The sequence below is a fragment of the Podarcis muralis genome, chromosome 7 (assembly GCF_964188315.1).
Source record: "Podarcis muralis chromosome 7, rPodMur119.hap1.1, whole genome shotgun sequence".
In the NCBI taxonomy this organism is placed as follows: domain Eukaryota; kingdom Metazoa; phylum Chordata; class Lepidosauria; order Squamata; family Lacertidae; genus Podarcis; species Podarcis muralis.
In genome coordinates, this window is record NC_135661.1 from 85,409,523 (window position 1) to 85,432,272 (window position 22,750).

The 22,750-nt window shown below is 49.9% G+C and overlaps 1 protein-coding gene and 1 long non-coding RNA gene across 2 annotated transcripts; one reads left to right on the forward strand and one right to left on the reverse strand.

The window, feature by feature from the left end:
- The first annotated feature begins 3,926 nt into the window (after positions 1-3,926).
- LOC114603226 (galectin-4) lies at positions 3,927-22,054 on the forward strand. Its single transcript, XM_028742073.2, has 10 exons — positions 3,927-4,064; positions 10,381-10,469; positions 10,814-11,015; positions 12,592-12,729; positions 14,647-14,703; positions 16,914-16,949; positions 17,813-17,842; positions 19,215-19,303; positions 20,303-20,462; positions 21,782-22,054. The coding sequence occupies exons 1-10, from the start codon at positions 4,020-4,022 to the stop codon at positions 21,926-21,928; spliced, it is 993 nt and encodes a 330-aa protein (XP_028597906.2). The 5' UTR covers positions 3,927-4,019; the 3' UTR covers positions 21,929-22,054.
- LOC144328512 (uncharacterized) lies at positions 3,966-6,870 on the reverse strand. The gene is made up of 2 exons (XR_013393778.1): positions 6,588-6,870; positions 3,966-4,115 (listed from the first exon to the last, which is right to left on the reverse strand). It is a non-coding gene; the product is annotated as an uncharacterized LOC144328512 (long non-coding RNA).
- Positions 22,055-22,750: the final 696 nt, after the last annotated feature.

The window sequence follows — 22,750 nt, forward strand, 5'->3', positions numbered from 1 at the left end:
GGGTCCTTGAATAGAACCAAGACCTAAAATAATAGAGAGGGCCATCTCAAAATTCATTGTTCGTCGGCCAGTCCTGCTCCCAAAACCGGGGCGGTTGTATCCCCACAATCTTGCAATCTCTGTACCCATCAGTGACAGGCTAGCGCCTGAATCCTCGATCATGGATTTTAGAGGTTCTGTTCTGCTGGCGCCGCAGCCCTTGGCCTCTGGGAGATTGAAATCGGCATTTGTGGGTGGCTGATAACTGAGGCTTAGCAAACAAGCAATAAAGGCTAAAGGTTAGTTCAAGGGGAAGGTCTATATAGCTCAACGGAAGAGCATATAGAATAGATCCCAAGTTCAGACCCTGGCTAAATCTCTGGGGGAAAACCCCTGGAGAGTTGCAGCCAGTCAGTGTAGGGAAAACACTGAAAATTTTTCTCTCCCTCTCATCAGCTTGTGGACATTGTCAATGGATATTAGAAGATTTGGGACAGATAAATAATGATAATATTTTATACGCGGGAAGGTAAACGGCGTTTCCGTGCGCTGCTCTGGTTCACCAGATGCGGCTTAGTCATGCTGGCCACATGACCCGGAAGCTATACACTGGGTCCCTCAGCCAATAAAGCAAGATGAGCGCCGCAACCCCAGAGTCGTCCGCGACTGGACCTAATGGTCAGGGGTCCCTTCCCACTGGAGCGGTACCTATTTATCTACTTGCACTTTGACGTGCTTTCGGACTGCTAGGTTGGCAGGAGCAGGGACCAAGCAACGGGAACTCACCCCGTCGCAGGGATTCGAACCACTGACCTTCTGATTGGCAAGCCCTAGGCTCTGTGGTTTAACCCACAGCGCCAGCTGCGCCCCTGTTGCTATGGAAGTGCCATGCAAATGCCAACCCACTCGGCGCCTGTATGAGGAAACCACCTCCTTGCCCTTTGCCTCGGGCGGCAAAAAGTCTCTGGTCGGCCTTGGCTTACATCTGTTTGAGTGGGCTGGCAACCTGGGCGCTGCCTCTTGGGTGCCTGGGTGCCCATCCCGTTGTTCCGTCTTCCAGCTGGCTGCCGCAGTCCAGAGTCCAACTGGTGGGGCGTTGCCTCCATTTATGAAGCTCATCTGTGCCCCCTTCCCCAGTCTCTGGACCCGGCCCATCCTTCGCCTCTCCCAGTTGGTTTCTGCCAAGACCTGCCACTTCACCCAGTCTCACCCACCCTCCCTTTCCACAAGCAAGGCTCCGGGAATGTTTGCTGTCAATTCATTCTCACTGCCCAGCCCAGCCACAGCAAACAGCGCACCCACCGGTTAATGACCAATATTGGTTTCCCAGGAACAACAGTCTTGGGGGTTTTATTGTAGCTGCTTCCTCCCAGGGTGTTCTGGCCAGCTCCCGACGCATCCCGCTCCGCAGGGAGGGCGTTTCAAAGATTTGCTAGCCAAGATAAAGAAGGGAGAGAGGGGCAGAGGTCTCGGGTGCGGAGAATGTCAACGGCTGGGCTTGAAGCCAGCGCCCGAGTCAGGAAGGTACGATGCCATCAAATTTCCTCAAAGTGCCCTGATGCCACCTTTGTGCCACTTTAAAGAGCTGCTGCTCCCCCCCCCCCCAACACACACACACACACACACCCTGGGGGCTATAGTTTGATGATTGGTTAAGAGACTCCCCTCACAGAGCTACAATTCCCGGACTTCCCTGGAAAGAGGGATTGGCTGTTAAGTCACTCTGGGAATTGTAGTTGCGTGAGAGGAATAAGGAATCCCCTAACTACTCTCTTTTTTTTCTTTCTTTCTTTTTTTAAATAATATTTATTAAAGTTTCAAACAAAATTACAATTATACAAAAAAGAAAAGAATAGAAAAAGAAAAATTAAAATGCAAAAAACAGAAAAAGTAGAGTAACAATTAAAAACAAATCAGTCTTTCCATATCTTGTCTTTCGTTCACTTGTTTCCCTGACCTCCTCACACCTCCCTTTTTTGCATCCCAGTTCACTTAGTTAATTCAGCAAATCCTTTCCCTTTTTGTTCTTATCTTAATCCTTAATCTTAGTATATTATTACTTCAAATTCCCATCTATTAACAATCCATTTTTACATAGACCTTAATAACATTGCTGCTAAAACCACTTAACTTCACTCCAACATCATTCTAACATTCATTAATTTTACAATATTTCTGTAAATAGTCTTTAAATTTCTTCCGATCTTCTTCCACCGACTCTTCTCCCTGGTCTCGGATTCTGCCGGTCATTTCCGCCAATTCCATATAGTCCATCACCTTCATCTGCCATTCTTCCAGGGTGGGTAGATCTTGCGTCTTCCAATACTTTGCGATAAGTCTTCTTGCTGCTGTCGTAGCATACATAAAGAAAGTTCTTCCCCTAACTACTTTCAGCACCCACAACAAACTACAGCTCCCAGAATTCTTTGGGGGGAAGCCATATTGGTTTGAAGTGGCACTGTAGAGCTTTAAATGTTTTGAGTAACTCCAGCAAACAGGTTCACCGCCAGCACCCAGATGGCAAGCCCCCAAGCATTTTGGGGGGTGGGGTCTAGCCGCCCGTGGATCTGTTCCCCTGCCCACATGCGTTTGAAACTTTCCTTGCCAAGATGATGAGGTTTGACTCCTGCTTTGCATTTGTTTCATTCAACCTGCTTTCGAGCTATTACTCAGCGGCGAGAGGTGAACTCTGCACATGGACAGAACCCGACCTTCCAACATCTTTAGTCCCCAAACTGGGACGCACATCTTCCTGCCTGCGCTCCTACACAAGTCACAGAGACCTAAAGATGTGATTTTGGGGCAGATGTGTTTGCACTGCCCCCCAAAAATGCGTGTTTTAGGGCATTGCATGAGATCACGGCCCAGAAAATGTGCTTTTTTAAAAGGGTGAGATCTCAGCGTGGAATTGCACAAGATCTCCACACCCCCAAATGACTGCTGTGCTCTCATGCAAGAAAACAGGGTGTCCCATTTTTTCCTGGACGCTTGGGGGAAATGTAGGATGTGACGAGTTTGGGGGCTAAAATTACCGTATTTTTTGCTCTATAAGACTCACTTTTTCCCTCCTAAAAAGTAAGGGGAAATGTGTGTGCGTCTTATGGAGCGAATGCAGGCTGCGCAGCTATCCCAGAAGCCAGAACAGCAAGAGGGATTGCTGCTTTCGCTGCGCAGTGATCCCTCTTGTTGTTCTGGCTTCTGAGATTCAGAATATTTTTTTTCTTGTTTTCCTCCTCCAAAAACTAGGTGCATCTCATGGTCTGGTGCGTCTTATAGAGCAAAAAATACGGTACCCAAGCTCTAAAACACCCATGCCTGCCCTGGCACCTTTCTGACGTCCGAAACTGCCCTTGTGGGAATTTTGTGAGGTGCCCTAACTCTCTGAGCGCCTGTGTCCCACTCACACGACCACAAACTTTTAAGGATAACTAGTATTGCGTATTTTTCAGAGCTGATTGGCTCTTAGCAAAGAGACACCGGCCAACAGCTCTCGTTCTTCTTGCCCCGAATCCAGTAGATCTCCTCTGCAGCTAGGTCAACCGTTTCCCCATCCTCCTGCAAAATTAATTCCAGGTAAGCTGCTGCTATACAGATGTTTCCCGGGTGAAACCGTTTTCCCAGCATGGAGGAAAGCAAAATGGAAAGCTTGGCCTGTGAGATTTCTGCCTGCTGGGCTGTTAAATGCACCAGAGCAGCCCAGGCGGATTGACAAATCTCTCTCTGCAGCACTAAACCCTGGTGACCACCCATTTCCTTGCTGCAACCACTAGGCAATCCAAAATAGGAGCAAAACCCCTGAATTTTCCATTGTGGAACAGCCAGCGAGGTTCCCCCTCCCCAACTGCGTCCTTGGAGAAAGTCTGGGCTGAGGATAAGACAGGTGAGCTCCTCACCTGTTGAGATGGGTGGGTCCTGGCCAGACCTGCTGGCTGCTCCACCCCTTTTGAGCCAGGTGCTATAAAAGTATTCCGGGTGGCTCTGGGAGGTTTTCCTGCAGCCGGTCTTGATCCACATCCGAGCAGAAGTCAGACTGCGGCACCATGGCTTTCGTCCCAGCACCCGGTTACATGCCCACCTACAACCCGGTAAGCGTTCAGCCTCCATCTCTCCCTGCGCAATCTGCCCTCTCGTATTCTCTGCAAGAAAAGAATAAAATTTGCCGTCACTTAACCTGAGTCTTCCATTCCCTTTCTCCCCCCCCCCCCCGCAAGACCTGCTCTGGGATTTTAAAAATGCAATTGTTCTGTTTAACTTATAGCTCATTCGCACTTACCCAGTCAAATGGGCAGGGTGCTAATAAATAATAATAATAATAATAATAATAATAATAATAATAATAATAATAATAATAATAATGTTGTTTAGTTGTTTAGTCGTGTCCGACTCTTCGTGACCCCTTGGACCAGAGCACGCCAGGCACTCCTGTCTTCCACCGCCTCCCGCAGTTTGGTCAGGCTCATGTTTGTAGCTTCGAGAACACTGTCCCACCATCTCGTCCTCTGTTGTCCCCTTCTCCTTGTGCTCTCCATCTTTCCCAACATCAGGGTCTTTTCCAGGGAGTCTTCTCTTCTCATTTGGTGGCCAAAGTATTGGAGCCTCAGCTTCAGGATCTGTCCTTCCAGTGAGCACTCAGGGCTGATTTCCTTAAGAATGGATGCGTTTGATCTTCTTGCAGTCCATGGGACTCTCAAGAGTCTCCTCCAGCACCTAATAATAATAATAATAATAATAATAATAATAGCCACCTTTTGCCCTGCTCTATCCAGGCACAGGTTCATGCTTTTATAGCTCTGTGTTTGAGCTCTCTGTCTCTCTCTTTTAGCCCAGAGCTCCCCCACCCCAAAAAAAACCCCAGCTCTTTAAAGTTGAAGCGCCACGAACGATAATTCACGTCTTCTGCGAATTGCAGTTGGCTCCAATTCACATTTAAAGATCAGGTTATCGTGGGGAAAACTCCAGAGCAAAAGAGAGAGAGCGCTTGGACACAGAACTTTAAAGCTCAGAGGGAAGTGTGGATCAGCTCTCATTTATTTATTTAAATCAAACAGAAGCATTTGGCAGAGCGGCCTCTAAGGCGCCTGTAAATTTCATTTCAATTTGTATCACAAACAGGTTTTCCTATCTGAGGTTACTGTAGATTTGTATTGATAAGTAGCCTTGCCCAACCCACACACATTCTCTCTCTAGAGAAGAATTTGCTACCGTTTTATCTAAGAGTTCTGTGTGTTTCTGAAGCTTGCACTGCCTGGAGTTCGGTTCAAGCACTCCGTCTGAGAACATGCCCCTCCAAATCTCCCTGCTCCCCCAGTCTAAGAACTGCCAGGGCACCATGAATGGAAGTGTGTGCAGTTCCTTTACAAAGCACTTGCCGCAACTGGGTGCCTGGGATTTTAGGCCATTGAGCTGCCCTCGCAAATGGCTTTGACACCAGTGACCTGCTGTCTATTTTATCAAGGGCGTCGGAAGTCACGGCAATTGTGACACAGAACGCACTCCACAGACGTACCTGCATGTCCTCCCCACTCACCTGATTGCACTTTTATTAAAATTAGTAAAGGTAAAGGGACCCCTGACCATTAGGTCCAGTCGTGACCGACTCTGGGGTTGCGGCGCTCATCTTACTTTACTGGCCGAGGGAGCCGGCGTCCAGCTTCCGGGTCATGTGGCCAGCATTGCTAAGCCGCTTCTGGCAAACCAGAGCAGCGCACGGAAACGCCATTTACCTTCCTTCCAGAGTGGTTCCTATTTATCTACTTGCACTTTGAGGTGCTTTTGAACTGCTAGGTTGGCAGGAGCAGGGACCGAGCAACGGGAGCTCACCCCGTCACGGGGATTCAAACCGCAGACCTTCTGATCGGCAAGTCCTAGGCTCTGTGGTTTAACCCACAGTGCCACCAGCGTCAACACAATATAAATAATGCGAGGCCTCAATATAGTTTAAACTCAATATAGTTTAAACGGCACAAGTAAAATGCAAAACACTGGGTAATGCCCCTCTAGAAATCTTTCGGTTGCCACTGCTCCCACTCTTTCTGAGTTCCTGCTCCTCTGCCTATCTCCACTCCCTGCTTGCTCACTTGTGTGGGGGGGCAGGTGAGCAGAAGGTAAGAACCAGGGGAAAGAAAAACAGGACAAGGACACCCCCCCCCCCAAAGGAGTTCAAAGTCGGGAAGCCAACTTTGACGCAGACCTCAGGATGTGCCCAGTAAGGTTCGCTCCTGACTCTGACCTCGGCAGCATCCCGGACTATGTCCCAGAATCCTTTGCAATGCACAGAGATTTCCCCCGGGAGACAAGCTGATTTGTCAAGGAGGGGAAGAAAAGTCCTAAAAACAAGGCAATTTACTCAAAGCAGCAAGCTGAACATTTTTCAAGGTTCTAAACGTGTTTCCGTGCCCTGCTCTGGTTCGCCAGAAGCAGCTTAGTCATGCTGGTCACATGACCCGGAAGCTGTATGCCGGCTCCCGCGGCCAGTAAAGCGAGATGAGCGCCACAACCCCAGAGTCATTCGTGATTGGACTTATCTGTCAGAGGACCTTTATCTTTACCTTTTTAACATAATAATAATAATAATAATAATAATAATAATAATAATAATAATGTGGTACCTTTGGATGTGAAAAGGATCCATTCCGGAGCTCCGTTCGCATCCTGAGTAGAACGTAACACACGTCTGCGCATGCGCGGGTCGCGTTTCGCCGCTTCCGCGTACGCGCGTTTCGCCATTTTGAGCGTCTGCGCATGCGTGAGCGGCGAAACCCAGAAGTAACGCGTTCCGTTACTTCCGGGTCACCGTGGTGCGTAACCTAGAAACGCTCAACCTGAAGTATATTTAACCCGAGGTATGACTGTAATAATAATTTTTTATTTATACCCCACCCATTATTTACACCCCACTCTGGGCAGCTTCCAACAAAATATTAAAATACAATAGTCCTTCACATATTAAAAGCTTCCCTAAACAGGGCTGCCTTCAGATGTCTTCTAAAAGTTTGGTAGTTGTTTTTTTTCCTTTGACGTCTGGTGGGAGGGTGTTCCACAGGGCAGGTGCCACCACCGAGAAGGCCCTCTTCCTGGTTCGCTCCAGTGCTGCTTTTCCTGATGGGGACTTTGCCAGGTATATAATGCACCTGTTCCAATTTCCCTTTTTAGCCAGGAATTTGAAGCCTTTGGTCAATTTTGTTGCCCCGATTAATCCATGTGTGCTTCCTACCCTAGCGTAGGGTTTGAGCCCGGCTCCCTAATGCACGGCTAGGGGGGCCATTGGGTTGACACAACAAGGCCTATGCCTGCCTTCAAATGGGGGTGGGGACGGCACTTCAATCCTGGATCCTGATCTCGCCAGTCCGACCCAGCTGGCGGAAATGTTCCCCTTCCTTGGTTTTTTTCGTTTTAGTTCTGTGCGTGCAAAGATCTGATAAGGGTACGTGGCCGGCCAGCCATCCACCCGACCTCTTCGTCAACGCACCTTTCCCAAGTTCAGATCCTGTGGATAAAAGCAGAACTCATTTGCGGCTTGGAGCTCAGCCATCCTGCTCCACCCTAAGCGAGTCCGTTTCATAGCTGGATGGCTTAATAATTAACACGGCGCTTTCTGCAGATTCCCAACCGATCTTGCAAAGCAAAGGATGAGCTGGCAGCTCGGGCCGTTCCGAGTTCTCGGTTTTCCAGTCTTAAGTACAATCCTCCACAATTTCCGAACCTGTTCTGCATTTAAAAATAAAGAAAAGGTTACCGGGGAAACGCTCAGAGCTTTTAGTGCTGGGTTCCCCAGATAGGTACATTTTGTCCTGATAAATGGTCAAAGGCCTGGAAACGATGCCTTATGAGGAACGGCTAAGGGAGCTGGGCATGTTTAGCCTGGAGAAGAGGAGGTTAAGGGGTGATATGGTAGCCATGTTCAAATATATAAAAGGATGTCATATAGAGGAGGGAGAAAGGTTGTTTTCTGCTGCTCCAGAGAAGCGGACACGGAGCAATGGATCCAAACTACAAGAAAGAAGATTCCACCTAAACCTTAGGAAGAACTTCCTGACAGTAAGAGCTGTTCGACAGTGGAATTTGCTGCCAAGGAGTGTGGTGGAGTCTCCGTCTTTGGAGGTCTTTAAGCATAGGCTTGACAACCATATGTCAGGAGTGCTCTGATGGTGTTTCCTGCTTGGCAGGGGGTTGGACTCGATGGCCCTTGTGGTCTCTTCCAACTCTATGATTCTATGATTCTATGATTCTATAAGACAATTGTCTACATAAGAACAGTAGAAGAGCCAGTGGCCCAATTTGCCCAGCGCCCATCCAGATCCCTGTGGAAAACCCGCAAGCAGGATTCGCACGCAAGACCCCCTCTTCTCCTGTGCTTTCCAGAAACAAGCATTATGGCCTCTTGACAGTGGAGGCAGAGAATAGCCACCAAATACATTTTTTGAAGGCTGGTTCAGGTGCATGAAAGGGACGTGGGTGGCGCAGTGGGTTAAACCACAGAAGCTAGGACTTGCTGATCAGAAGGTCGGCGGTTTGAATCCCCGTGATGGCGTGAGCTCCCGTTGTTCAGTCCCTGCTCCTGCCAACCTAGCAGTTCAAAAGCATACCAGTGCAAGTAGATAAATAGGTACCGCTCCGGCAGGAAGGTAAACGGTGTTTCCGTGCGCTGCTCTGGTTCGCCAGAAGCGGCTTGGTCATGCTGGCCACATGACTCAGAAGCTGTACGCCAGCTCCCTCGGCCAATAAAGCGAGATGAGCGCCGCAACCCCAGAGTCGGCCACGACTGGACCTAATGGTCAGGGGTCCCTTTACCTTTACCTCAGGTGCATGAACTTGGATCTCGGTATATTGTAGGGTTACCAGACGTCCCCGTTTTCCGGGGACAGTCCCCGGATTTGCAAATCTGTCCCCAGACAAATTCCATCCCTGGAATGTCCCTGGATTTCATTAAACGTCCCCGGGAAACATGACACCCTGCTCTCTAGGAGTAATATGCAGCTGGAGGGGTGGGAAGATAAGAGATTGCAGGTGGGCGGCCATTGCCCAGGCAAGACGTGCGGTTTCTCTGCTGGGCAAGGTGCAAAGCTCTTCTTTCACACCCTGTGAAACTCTCAAAACGAAGGGGGAAGGGGCAGGAGATCGGGGGAGACTCGGGAGTCACGGGCGCGCGGCGTGCAGTTGTCCAGGAGGGGCGCAAGGGGCGCGGTTTCTCAGCTGGGCAAGGCGTGGAGGGGTGAGATTACTTCGATCCCCGCGGCCAACTGGAGCAGCGGCAGAGCTGGCGCGGAGCTGGGCAGCTGAGCATGAGAGAGAGCATGAACGAGAGTGTGTCCCTGACGGCCGGGAATACAGAAGTCAAATTGGAACAGAGAAGCCTTATGTTCTTTTAAGTTGAGGCTACTTAAATCGAGGTAGCTCCATTGCAGGGGGTTGGCCGAGATGCCCCTCAGAGGTCCTTTCCAAATCTGTGATTCTGTGATCATCCCACCGTCATATTCTCAAACGCTGCTTCCATCTCCACTCACCCCAGGTTTCTCTCCTCCTCTGGACTTCTCAAGACAGCAAAACAGCTGATGTATAGATGTAATTAGGGATAATAAAGCATGTTGTCGTTTAGTCGTGTCCAACTCTTCGTGACCCCATAGATCAGAGCACGCCAGGCACTCCTGTCTTCCACTGCTTCCCACAGTTTGGTCAAACTCATGCTGGTAGCTTCGAGAACACTGTCCCACCATCTCATCCTCTGTCGTCCCCTTCTCCTTGTGCCCTCCATCTTCCCCAACATCAGGGTCTTTTCCAGGGAGTCTTCTCTTCTCATGAGGTGGCCAAAGTACTGGAGCCTCAGCTTCAGGATCTGTCCTTCCAGTGAGCACTTAGGGCTGATTTCCTTCAGAATGGATACGTTTGATCTCCTTGCAATCCATGGGACTCTCAAGAGTCTCCTCCAGCACCAGAATTCAAAAGCATCCATTCTTCAGCAATCACCCTTCTTTATGGTCCAGTTCTCACTTCCATACATCACTACAGTGGTACCTCGGGCTACATATGCTTCGGGTTACAGACGCTTCAGGTTACAGACTCCGCTAACCCAGAAATATTACCTCGGGTTAAGAACTTTGCTTCAGGATGAGAACAGAAATCGTGCTCCGGCAGCGCAGCAGCAGGAGGCCCCATTAGCTAAAGTGGTGCTTCAGGTTAAGAACAGTTTCAGGTTAAGAACGGACCTCCGGAACGAATTAAGTTCTTAACCCAAGGTACCACTGTACTGGGAAAACCATAGCTTTAACTATACGGTCCTTTGTCGGCAAGGTGATGTCTCTGCATGTAATTTTTTTTTTTTAAGTATCCCCAGATTCATTGAAAAAAAAATCTGGTAAGCATATATATTGCATCTCTCACCCCCCCAAACCTCTTGTCTTTCAGCCCCTCCCTCATACCCAGCCGGTCCCCGGTGGACTTCGCCCCGGCATGTCCATATATGTGGCAGGGATGGTTCCACAACATACCAAGAGGTAAGCGTTCCTTTTTGGGTAGGAGGGGTGGCCACAGAACTAGGACTGACCACCTGGGACCAGCTTACCTGCGAGATCACCTGAGCCCTTCTATGCCCTCTCGACCGCTTTTGAACTGCAGAACTGGCATCCTTACAGGTGCCACAAAACACCCCTTTCCGCATTCGCATGAAATATTTTAGTGTGGCAGCACATGCACTTTGGAACTCCCCGCCTATTGATGCCTTCAGTTTACTCTGAAAATTTACTCTGGAAAATGTGGGCAACACAATATAACAGCAAACAGGTTGCCCTCTGACTACATTTTATTGTTTTCCCTGTTTCTGTCCATCCATGGTTTCCAGATTCAGCCTGAACTTTGTCTGTGGCATGAACGACGGGGCCGACATTGCGCTGCACTTCAACCCTCGCTTTGATGGCAAAGACAAGGTTGTCTTGAACACCTTCCAAGGGGGCAAGTGGGGCAAGGAGGAACACCATAGCATGCCCCTCCAAAAGGGTTCACACTTCGAGGTCATCATCGTCGTCAACCCCGACGGATACCAGGTTTGTGTGAGCACCCAAGGGTGTAAGACCCACCGATTGTCTGCGGGGGCCCAGAGTTCACCGTCCGTTCAGCCTGAATGCAGGAGATGCTGATGTCTGTACACAATAGGTTAAATAGGTAAAGGGACCCGTGACCATTAGGTCCAGTCGTGACCGACTCTGGGATTGCGGCGCTCATCTCGCTTTATTGGCTGAGGGAGCCGGCGTACAGCTCCATGTGGCCAGCATGACTAAGCCGCTTCTGGTGAACCAGAGCAGCGCACAGAAACGCCGTTTACCTTCCCGCCGGAGCAGTACCTATTTATCTACTTGCACTTTGACGTGCTTTCGAACTGCTAGGTTGGCAGGAGCTGGGATCGAGCAACGGGAGCTCACCCCATCACGGGGATTTGAACTGCCGACCTTCTGATCAGCAAGTCCTAGGCTCTGTGGTTTAACCCACAGCGCCACCCGTGTCCCTAATAGGTTAAATAGCAGCCTCCTAATCTGATGCCATGGAATGTTCAACAATATTTGACATCCGTGTAATTATGCAAAATGTGCAAACTAGTGCAAACATACCATGATGAGACCAATATAAACTGCCATTCTACAGATGTGTGCCCCACCCCTCCTGCTGCAATAAGCTTTTCTCCCAGATCTGCTTTTCTCCAAGATCCAGAAGAGGCATGAACAGGGCAGATAGGTTGGCTTCAAGCAGGCACAGTCTCCAATTGCTTGGGGAGGAAACCCTGGAGACAGGGGGACTTAAGCATCTGTGGGGAGGCTAGGACCTTCGGTCTCAGCAACCGCTTCATGGTAGCAAGACCGACTGGAGATGAGCTGCTGTGCCCGTTAGGCCTGACACCCCTGTGTCTTTGCTAATAGTTCACTCCAACTTTCTCAGTGTGATATATTGCCGGCTCGCTCTTCAGTAGGGTTGCTCAGTGTGAAGGAAAGTGGGAGATGGGGTAGGAACCTAGCTGTCAACTTACAGATTTGAAAATAAGGGACCAGCAGCCTCGAAAATAAGGGATCAGCAGCCAAAATAAGGGATTTTCCAAGGGGCACAGGTATGTTCGACTTCTGAGCCCCTCTGAGCCAAAGGCAGAAAGCCCAGCCAGCAGCCAAACGAAGCCTCAAGCGGTGGTTCCCACAGCGCAGCAACCCGGCAAAGGGGATGCGGCAAAGAAAACCACCGTCACCTCTCCGTTGGGAAGCGCTGAGCAAAGTCCCCAGGCCACGCAGCCGATTTGATTGGCATAAAGCATGCAAGCTCCACCCCCCAGTCGTTCTTAGACTCCTTATTGGGTGAGCAACGCAGCCAAGTAACACAGTTGGATCCTGCCTCCTCCCTGGCCGGCAGGGAGGGAGGGAGAGGAGCTGCTTCCTTTGAATCCCGGGAAATTTAAGGGACATCATCAATAAGGGACAGCAGCGGGACACAGCGCTGGGGTAAGGGACTTTCCCGCCAAATAAGGGACGGTTGACAGCTATGGGTAGGAATGGAATGGAGCGGCTGAAATGATGGGGGGCAGACTCCCAGGGGGCTGCAAAGGGGCTCACTTGCACCTCCGCCTCATTTGTGTCCCGGCAGATCCTCGTGAACAGGAACCCCTTCTGCACCTTTGGCCACAGGATCCCGCCTGAGCGAGTCCAGGCTGTGCAGGCCAATGGCGACCTGGAGCTGCAGTCAGTGACCACCATCGGAGGAGGAGCCATGATGGGAGGAGGGGTGAGCATCCGAGATTGTGGAAGGGGGACCATTTTCACCCTTCTGGACAAGTTTCTGGGGTGCCATGCGGCAGCAGTGGGAGGGGTCAGCAGCAAAAGTGGGTGGAGCAATGGATGCTAATTTACTCTCATGCACAGACACACCCTCTCTTTCCACCAATCAGGCAAGCGAGAATCTTTATCAGAGTCCAAGGACACATTCCAGGAAGGCAAAAAGGAGGTTGAAAAGCACGGCTTGTATATAGGGGTGTGGTCTGTGTGGGAGTGGCCTAAGGAGAGGGGTCAGGGCTTGGGGAGAATGCTAGTGGCCAGATAAAGAGTTCTCAAGGCCCAAATTTGGCCCCCAGGCCTGAGGTCTCCCGCTCCCAAGTATAGATGGAGGTGGACTTTGATTCGATTTTCATTTGATGGCAAATCCGAAACAATACGAAAAGCGAAACACAGCCCTCCCGCAAAATTCACTCAACCCTGAATTTTGCAGGCGGTTCTCCAAACATCCAGCATTTCCCAAAATGCATGCAAGAGCGGATAAGAATTAACGCAATAGAGTAGATGGCATATAAGGGAGAAACGGCTTGCAAAATATGTTAGCCAAAACTGTGTATTAAATAGTGCTCGCTAGGAGAAATTTGCACTAAGATGCTGGTGGGTTTTCATGAGGGTTGAGGGGGAAAATTGCAAATTGCTGCAGGAATCTGGAGAACTGAACTTAAGATCGAGGAACGGAATACAGCGGATCCACAAGCAGTGAAAATGAAGCAGCAATAAATGGCTATCAATTTGCTGCCTCTTTGTGATGGCCGAAAACCAGCTGAGGTGGCTGCTTCACTCTACCCAACGGTAGAGCCGGCCCTGTTAAGAGTCACAAAATGAAATGCAGTGGTACATTTGGTTACAAACTTAAATTGTTCCGGAGGTCCGTTCTTAACCTGAAACCGTTCTTAACCTGAGGCGAGCTTTCCCTAATGGGGCCTCCTGCTGCCGCTGCACCGCTGGCATGCGATTTCCGTTCTCATCCTGGGGCAAAGTTCTCAACCCGAGGTACTACTTCTGGGTTACCGGAGTCTGTAACCCGAAGTGTTTGTAACCCGAGGTACCACTGTAATGGTGTCTCTCTGCTGGGGAGGAAGGGGGAAAGTGCACATGGCCATTTCTGCCGTAGGCGACAAAATAGTGGCAACCCTCATTGGGTACAGGACCCCAAGAATTGGGAGGTACTTGGGGCACCATCCAGACTGACGCCACTCCGAACCCACGAAAACAGCTTGACTGGCCTTGAGCTTTAGGCTCCTTGACTTTGAGCAGAGCAGGAGAGAAATGACATTTGCTCCTTCTCCTCCAGAGTTGAGGAAGCCAGTGTGGTGTAGTGGTTAAGAGCGGTGGACTCGTAATCTGGTGAACCGGGTTCGCTTCCCCGCTCCTCCACATGCAGCTGCTGGGTGACCTTGGGCCAGTCACACTTCTCTGAAGTCTCTCAGCCCCACTCACCTCACAGAGTGTTTGTTGTGGGGCAGGAAGGGAAAGGAGAATGTTAGCCGCTTTGAGACTCCCTAGGGTAGTGATAAAGCGGGATATCAAATCCAAACTCTTCTTCTTCCAGATGTGGTTGGACCACAACTCCCAGCTGCCCAGCTGCCCAGCCAATCGGCCTATGGTCGGGGTTGATGGGAGTTGTAGTCCGGCAAAATCTGGAAGGCTGCAGGCTCTCCGCCGCTGATCTAGAGCAGGGTTTCCCAAACTGTTTTTGAACTACAACTCCCATCGCCTCCAGCTAGCGAGGCCAGTGGTCAGGGATGATGGGAATTGTAGTCCAAAAACAGACAGAGACCCAAGTTTTGGGAAGAGCCATGAAGTGGACGCAGACTAAAGGCCCCCCTCCCAATTGCCTCAATCTTATTTGCTTCTCTTTCCGGTCCAGGGCATGCCAGGGATGCCAGGGATGCCAGGGCAGCAGTATCCACCAATGGGGATGCCGGTGAGTACTGTGAGGAGGCGGGGAATTTCAAGGGGGCAGGGACTGGGCAGGGCACAGGTTGTGTTTGGGTGGTGTGTGTGGTGCTGGGGAGATGGGATGAGAGGCAGTATGGCGCAGTGGTTAGAGCGCCGGGCTGTGACCGAGGCGACCAGGGTTCGAATCCTCGCACTGGGTGACCTTTGGCCAGCCATTGCTCCTCAGCCTAGCCTACCTCACAAGGCTGTTGTGAGGATTAACGGGGGGGAGGACCTCGCACACCTCCTTCAGCTCCTTGGAGGAAAAGGTGGGGCAGATATACATGAACAAATAGAGATTTTATGTCTCGGGAGGCCAAATAGAGAGTTCTGTGCAGGTCTGATAAATTCTGCCACACCACAACCTCAATTGAATGGTCTGCATATATCACACTTTTTTTAATCGCTTTTGCAAAATTTATTTTCCCGTGTTCTGATCTCTTGCTCGTTGAGGCTGCAGCAATGGCTTTCAAATTCTCTACAAATGGGTTTGGGGCACCACAATACACAAAGCGCAACAGGCATATTTTTCGCTCTATAGGACGCACCGGACCACAAGACGCACCTAGTTTTTAGAGGGGGAAATCAAGGAAAAAAATATTATTTCCCCCCCAGCCCCAAAGAGCTTCTCAGGGCTGCAAGGGAAGCCCAGGTCCCCCCCCCCCCAGCCCCAAAGAGCAAAGAAGCCAAGACAGCGAGCAGGATCCATCCCACTGGCTGTCTTGGCTTCTGCTACAGCCGCGCAACCTCTCCAGCCGGGAGCTAAACCTCTCCAGCACGGCTAAATAAGCCAAGGCAGGGAGCGGGATCCATCCGGTTTGCTGCCTTGGCTTCCTCTTTAGCCTTGCGCAGCTTCTCCCAGCTAGAGAGGCTGCACATGGCTATGGCAATTCCCCCACCTCCTGCAAAAGCCCACAGGAGCTGCCCACCCTCTAAGCAGCATGTGGTTCCTGCGGGCTTTTCTATGAGGAGAGAGAAGGGACTGACTGGCCACGTCAGTCCCTTCTCCCTCCTGGGGAAAAGCCCGCAAGAGCCACGCGGAGCTTGTGTGCAGCTCTTGGGGGCTTTTCCTGCCTGCCCCCCCCCCCCCCGCATTCGCTCCATAGGATGCACAGACTTTCCCCCTTAGTTTTTAAGAGGGAAAAAGTGCGTCCTATCGAGTGAAAAATACGGTAATAACTGTGAACATTTTATTGGTTGTGAGTTCCTGTAGAACACAATCTTTAGGTAAAACTAGAAAAGCCCTCAAGGTAACGAGAACAACACAGCTGATGTAGACTGCTGGCACAAAGATTGTGTTATACAGGAACTCACAAGAAGAAACAATAAGAAAATATATTTTAAAAAAAATGTATTGGGACCAGAAACTCTTGAAAGATTGGAGTAAATATACGAGTTATTTGAAAGACAATTGTAACCAACTGATGACGCTTGTAGTACTACAAGAAGTTTTGTAAGGAGAACTATATGAAATATTGCAGAAAAGGTTTATGGGAATGGATTTTAAGTTATGGATTATTAAAAGTAACAGTTAGGATAACAAATGTAAGATTAAGAGATGAGGTTTGAAAATCATTAGAGGCGGTTGATGGAAGTCTCAGGCTAAAATAGCCAAAATGTTGTATAAGATGAGATGTTCTGTTTGGAAAATATATGTAAAAACTAATAAAAATGTATATTAAAAAAAGAAAAGAATAAATGTATTATCATAGGTTATACGCTGTATATATGAACGGTATTTGTTGCACATACTGGGCTAGACCTTTACGTTAGGAAATAACCAATAAAATGTTCACAGCTATTATTATTCAGCCTGTTGCGCTTTGTGTATTGTGATAACTGTATTAGTGTAGCAAGGTACAGTGGTACCTCGGGTTAAGTACTTACTGTATTTTTCGCTCCATAAGACACACTTTTTCCCTCTTAAAATCTAAGGGGAAATGTCTCTGCGTCTTATGGAGCGAATGTGTGGTCCCTGGGGCTGGGGGCGGACCTGGGCTTCCCCCACCAGCCCCACAAGCCCTGGGGCTGCCCTTCTCCCTCCTCAGGGAAAAGCCTGCAAGCGCCTCACACACGCTCCACGCAGCTCATGAAAGAGAGCCCTGAGCAGAGCCTGGGATGCATACAGGCTCTGCTCAGCGCTCCCTTTAAATAATCTCTCTCTCTCTCTCTCTCTCTCTCTCTCTCTCTCTCTAGGGCATGATGCCAGCGTACCCGTCTCCCAACCTTCCCGTAAGTACTGCGAATAGACAGGGGGGAAAGGCATAAAGCTTTCCCAGCAGGCTGACTTGCTTAGAGCTGACCAGCGTGATTAAAGAGTTAGACCTGGGTGTTATGTACTGAAGTTCTCACCCTGGGCCAGCAGGGGGATACTGTAGATAGTTTTCACTCATATGCAAATAAGGGATTGAAAGTGACGTTCAGTGATTGGCTAGTTACAGAAAGTGGTTACTGTTGCGTTGTACTGGAGCTCTATATAAGCAGGCTGGCTGAACCCTTCAGTTCAGTTCTGTTCTGGCCTGTGAAGAAACAAGAGCTGTTTGAAGAATTGCTGTGCCGTCTGATAATAATAATATTAATAATAATTTATTATTTATACCCCGCCCATCTGGCTGAGTTTCCCAAGCCACTCTGGGCGGCTTCCAATCAAGTGTTAAAAACAATACAGCATTAAATATTAAAAACTTCCCTGAACATGGCTGCCTTCAGATGTCTTTTAAAGAGAAGATAGCTGCTTATTTCCTTCACATCTGAAGGGAGGGCGTTCCACAGGGCGGGCGCCACTACCAAGAAGGAACCCACAACTTAACACTGGGAGACCACAGTTCGAATCCCCGCTGGGCTGCCTCTCAGCTTAGCCTCCCTCGCAGGGTTGTTGTGAGGATTAAATGAAGATGGGGAAGAACCGTGTATGCCACCTTTGGCTGCCCAGAGGAAAAGGTGGGGACGAAACGCAATAAATAAATGAAAATAACAAAAGGAGAAAGGCTGGTTTAGGAGGCTATTTCTTCCCGGTGCTCATGGGATTCAGGTTGGGAGTCTCTGAGGGGATGCTGAACAGGTAAATGACCTCTTTGGGGTTTCTTCCCTCACAGGTGATGAACGCTCCTGCTTCCTACCACCCGGTAAGTGTTAATCTTCCTTTCTCTCTCTCCTTGCTGATTCTCAGCCAGTCCAGAGCCCGCAATCTTCATCTGAGGCCCTTCTCTGTGCAGATCGTGTTTTTGGCTAACAAAGAGTTAACTCCAACCTTCACAGTGTGATTTACTGCTGGCTGGCTGCTGGAAGGGTTAAGTTGCTTGGAATAGGGAAAAGTGTTGCTGCGCTCAGTTCCTGCTTCCAGGCTTACCCTATGGCAGGGGTCAGCAAACCTTTTCAGCAGGGGGCCGGTCCACTGTCCCTCAGACCTTGTGGGGGGCCAGACTATTTTTTTGGGGGGGAGGGGGATGAACGAATTCCTATGCCCCACAAATAACCCAGAGATGCATTTTAAATAAAAGGACACATTCTACTCATGTAAAAACACGCTGATTCCCAGACTGTCCGTGGGCCGGATTTAGAAGGCAACTGGGCTGGATCCTGCCCCCAGGCCTTAGTTTTCCTACCCATGCCCTATGGGCATCTGCCTTGGGGCCTGATCCAGCTATAGGGCTGCTCTGTTCTGGGCCTCATCAATAGGAGTATAGCATCTAGATCAAGGGAAGTAATAGTGCCACTGTATTCTGCTCTGGTCAGACCTCACCTGGAGTACTGTGTCCAGTTCTGGGCACCACAGTTCAAGAAGGACACTGACAAACTGGAACGTGTCCAGGGGAGGGCAACCAAAATGATCAAAGGCCTGGAAACGATGCCTTATGAGGAACAGCTAAGGGAGCTGGGCATGTTTAGCCTGGAGAAGAGGAGGTTAAGGGGTGATATGATAGCCATGTACAAATATATAAAAGGATGTCACATAGAGGAGGGAGAAAGGATGTTTTCTGCTGCTCCAGAGAAGCGGACACGGAGCAATGGATCCAAACTACAAGGAAGAAGATTCCACCTAAACATTAGGAAGAACTTCCTGACAGTAAGAGCTGTTCGACAGTGGAATTTGCTGCCAAGGAGTGTGGTGGAGTCTCCTTCTTTGGAGGTCTTTAAGCAGAGGCTTGACAACCATATGTCAGGAGTGCTCTGATGGTGTTTCCTGCTTGGCAGGGGGTTGGACTCGATGGCCCTTGTGGTCTATTCCAACTCTATGATTCTATGATTCTATGATTCTATGATGTCCTCCTAAGCCTGGGCCACATTTTCCCCAGCTTGCCTCTCTTAGCCCCTGAACGGCAAACATCCCTGTGTTCCACACACACTGGTAGCTTGAGAAAGTATTGCATATTGCCTTGAATCATAGAATCTTAGAGTTAGTTGGAAGGGACCCAAGGGTCATCTAGTCCAGCCCCCTGCAATGAATATGCTTTTTCAACTCCCGCAGTCATATATCTCTATAAACTCGTGTTTCAGCAAGTGCCATACCGAGGCAACCTCGCCGGAGGGCTGGGATCCAAGAAGACCATCGTGCTGAGAGGATTCATTCCACTGCACGCTAAACAGTAAGCCGTCCTGTTTCTGTGAATAAGTGGCAGCCCTTTTCTTCTAGACCAGGGAATGGCATTAATGCAAACATTGAGCACTACTCCCTCACATCAATTAGACCCACCTGCTACTCCTTGGAGCCTCAGATCCCCACTGCTCTTCAGCCCATTTGAGAGTCCTGAGTTCGAGTTTCTTCTTGCTGAATCCCAGAGCTATTAGAGGCTGAGAGTGATAACAAAATGGGGCTTTTCATGCGCTGCGCAAGAGAATGAGGAACCTGTAACCTCCCAGCTGTAGTTCAGCGGGTTCTGCATGGCCTCGGGTTCCCCAGCGATTGCTCCATGAAAACTGACAGGCAACGGGTTCAAGAATGCCACACAAAAGGACTCCTTCCTTCTGTGAAAAGTTAGCACATGGCATTCACTTGCGACAAGACGCAGGCGCCATCGCCCAAAGGTGGCTTTAAGAATGGACTTAGAATGATTTGTAAAAGGGGGCAGGACTGCCAGCTGCAATAAGCCGTGCTTGCTACGCAGAGCCCCCATGGTCAGAGGCATTCTACCTCTGAATAACAAAAATTGCAGACAAATTAACAAGGGTGTGGGGGTCTGTTTCCTTTGTGCCCTGATTTGTGGGCTCCCCAGAGTTGTCCAGCAGGGCTATTATAGGAAACAGGAGGCCTTTGATTTGACCCAGCATGAATATTCTTATTTTATTCATTTATTTATTCATTTGTGCCATAAAATCGATATACAGTTGCAGAAAACCTCAAAGCAGTTTGCGAAACAAACAGAATGGTAAGGTTATTAGTGAAAACAGGTAAAGTGCCCAGAAATTAAAAAAACTTAGTAAACTAAAAGCATGCCACCATTCTAAACACCCATCAAAACAAAAATAGCTTTTGACAGAGTCGAGTGGTGGCTCCTGCCTGATGTCCATAGGCAGGGAGTTCCAAAGTGCCGCAGTGCCAAAAGATCGATTTCTTACAAATCCTTTTTTCCCTCCTCCTCTTCCAGATTCCGGATCAACTTCAAAGCTGGCCCTGATACTGTCCTGCACATCAACCCCCGCATGAACGAGCGCGCCGTGGTCAGGAACAGCTTCCTGAACGGCCAGTGGGGACGTGAGGAGCGGGAGCTGTCTGTCAACCCCTTCCAAGCCGGGCAATACTTTGACGTGAGTGCTCATTCGCCCGGAGCTGAGATCTGTCCCAGCCAGGATGGGATAGTGGGGTTGGGGAGCAACGGTGCATTTAAATAACTTTAGACTCTGTGGCACGGGAAGGGGGCGCGTGCGTGTTTAGATGGTGATGTTTCTCGCTGCAAAAAAGAAAGAGCCAAAAGCCAGGGAAGAGGGTCATCGCTCCGTGGCAGTTGCTTTGGGCAAAGGATGCCTGCTTCGGGCAAAAGATTCCTGCATTGCAGGGGGTTGGACTAGATGAATCTTGGGGTCCTTCCACCTCTGCAATTCTATGAGTCTATGGTCCATAAGGGGACACGGGTGGCGCTGTGGGTTAAACCACAGAGTCTAGGACTTGCCGATCAGAAGGTCGGCGGTTCGAATCCCTGTGACAGGGTGAGCTCCCGTTGCTTGGTCCAGCTCCTGCCAACCTAGCAGTTTGAAAGCACGTCAAAGTGCAAATAGATAAATAGGTACCACTCCGGCAGGAAGGTAAACGGTGTTTCCGTGCGCTGCTCTGGTTTGCCAGAAGCGGCTTAGTCATGCTGGCCACATGACCCGGAAGCTGTACGCCGACTCCCTCGGCCAGTAAAGCGAGATGAGCGCTTTAACCCCAGAGTCGTCCACGACTGGACCTAACGGTCAGGGGTCCCTTTACCTTTATGGTCCATAAGGGCAGCAGATCCTGGGTTCAAAGAATGGCAGTGGCAACTGCGGCACGCTGATCGGAGACCAGATCTGCCCCTTCCTTGGCACCCCCATGCCACCCCCTCTGTGTCCTCTTGGCAAAGTCAGAAGCAGAGGATCTCCTCAGATAATAAAAATAAGAATAAGAATATTTTATTTATATCCTGCCCTCCCCAGCCGAAACCGGGCTCAGAGCGCTTAACAACAATAAAAGTAACACAACATTCTAAAATCAGTTCATTTTAAAATCAATTCAAAATCAAATTCATGGCAACCATTGGGCTAGAGTTCTATGAGCATTACCAAAGGAGGGGGTCAGACTGTGCCTTGGCCAAAGGCCTGGCAGAACAGCTCTGTCTTGCAGGCCCTGCGGAAAGATGTCAAGCCCCGCAGGGCCCTTGTCTCTTGTGACAGAGCGTTCCACCAGATCGGGGCCACGGCCGGAAAAGCCCTGGCCCTGGTTGAGGCCAGCCTTGCTCTGTGGCAGAAGGGACAGCGCTCACGGGCTTCGACTCCTGCTCACTGGTTCCCCCACAGGGATCTGGTTTGGCCCCTGTGAGAACAGGGACTGGGTGGGCCGTGGGCCCGATCCGGCAGGGCACTTCTGACGCTCTCCTCCTCCCCACCAGCTTTCCATCCGCTGCGGCAACCAGCGCTTCAAGGTGTTTGCCAATGGCCAGCCTCTCTTCAACTACAACCATCGCTACCAGAACTTCCAGTGCATCGACACACTCGAGATCGACGGAGATGTGGAGCTTTCGTACATTCAGTACTGAGCCAAGAAGGAGGGGAAGGGAGTCGCAAGCACCCAGCTGCATTTTCTATGCAACACCCACCTCCTTTGGCTTGAGGAAGAAATGGAATTTCTAATTGGCAGCTTCAATAAAGCGTCTTGTTTTGAAGGAGTGTGTCGTGTGCCCGCTTCTTTGCACAAACAGGGCAAGATCCGAATTCCTTTCGCTAAGATGGTAATAGCCACATCTTGGGAGCATGGCTGGAAGTTGGGGAGTTTGGGCTCTGGTGTTTCTTAGCTGCTCATTTCACTCTGAGACGTGGGTGGTGCTGTGGGTTAAACCACAGAGCCTAGGACTTGCCGATCAGAAGGTCGGCGGTTCAAATCCCCGCGACGGGGTGAGCTCCCGTTGCTCGGTCCCTGCTCCTGGCAAGCTAGCAGTTCGAAAGCACGTCAAAGTGCAAGTAGATAAATAGGTACCGCTCCAGCGGGAAGGTAAACGGCGTTTCCGTGCGCTGCTCTGGTTCGCCGGAAGCGGCTTAGTCATGCTGGCCACATGACCCAGAAAAACTGTTTGTGGACAAACGCCTGCTCCCTCGGCCAATAAAGCGAGATGAGCGTGCAACCCTGGAGTCGTCCGCAACTGGACCTAATGGTCAGGGTTCCTTTAGCTTTTTGCTGAACCTCTGCAGCTCCAGATTTCAACCTCTGGAGTCCGGCAAAACTCCTAGAAGCCACTTGAGGGGGTTGTTGTGTTGTTTACCTTTGAGGAAATGTGCTAGGTGAGCATTAGGGCGCCCTGGAGGATATCTGTGAAGCTACAGGTGAGGATAGCAAACAGGTAACATGGATTTTTTTTTTGGGG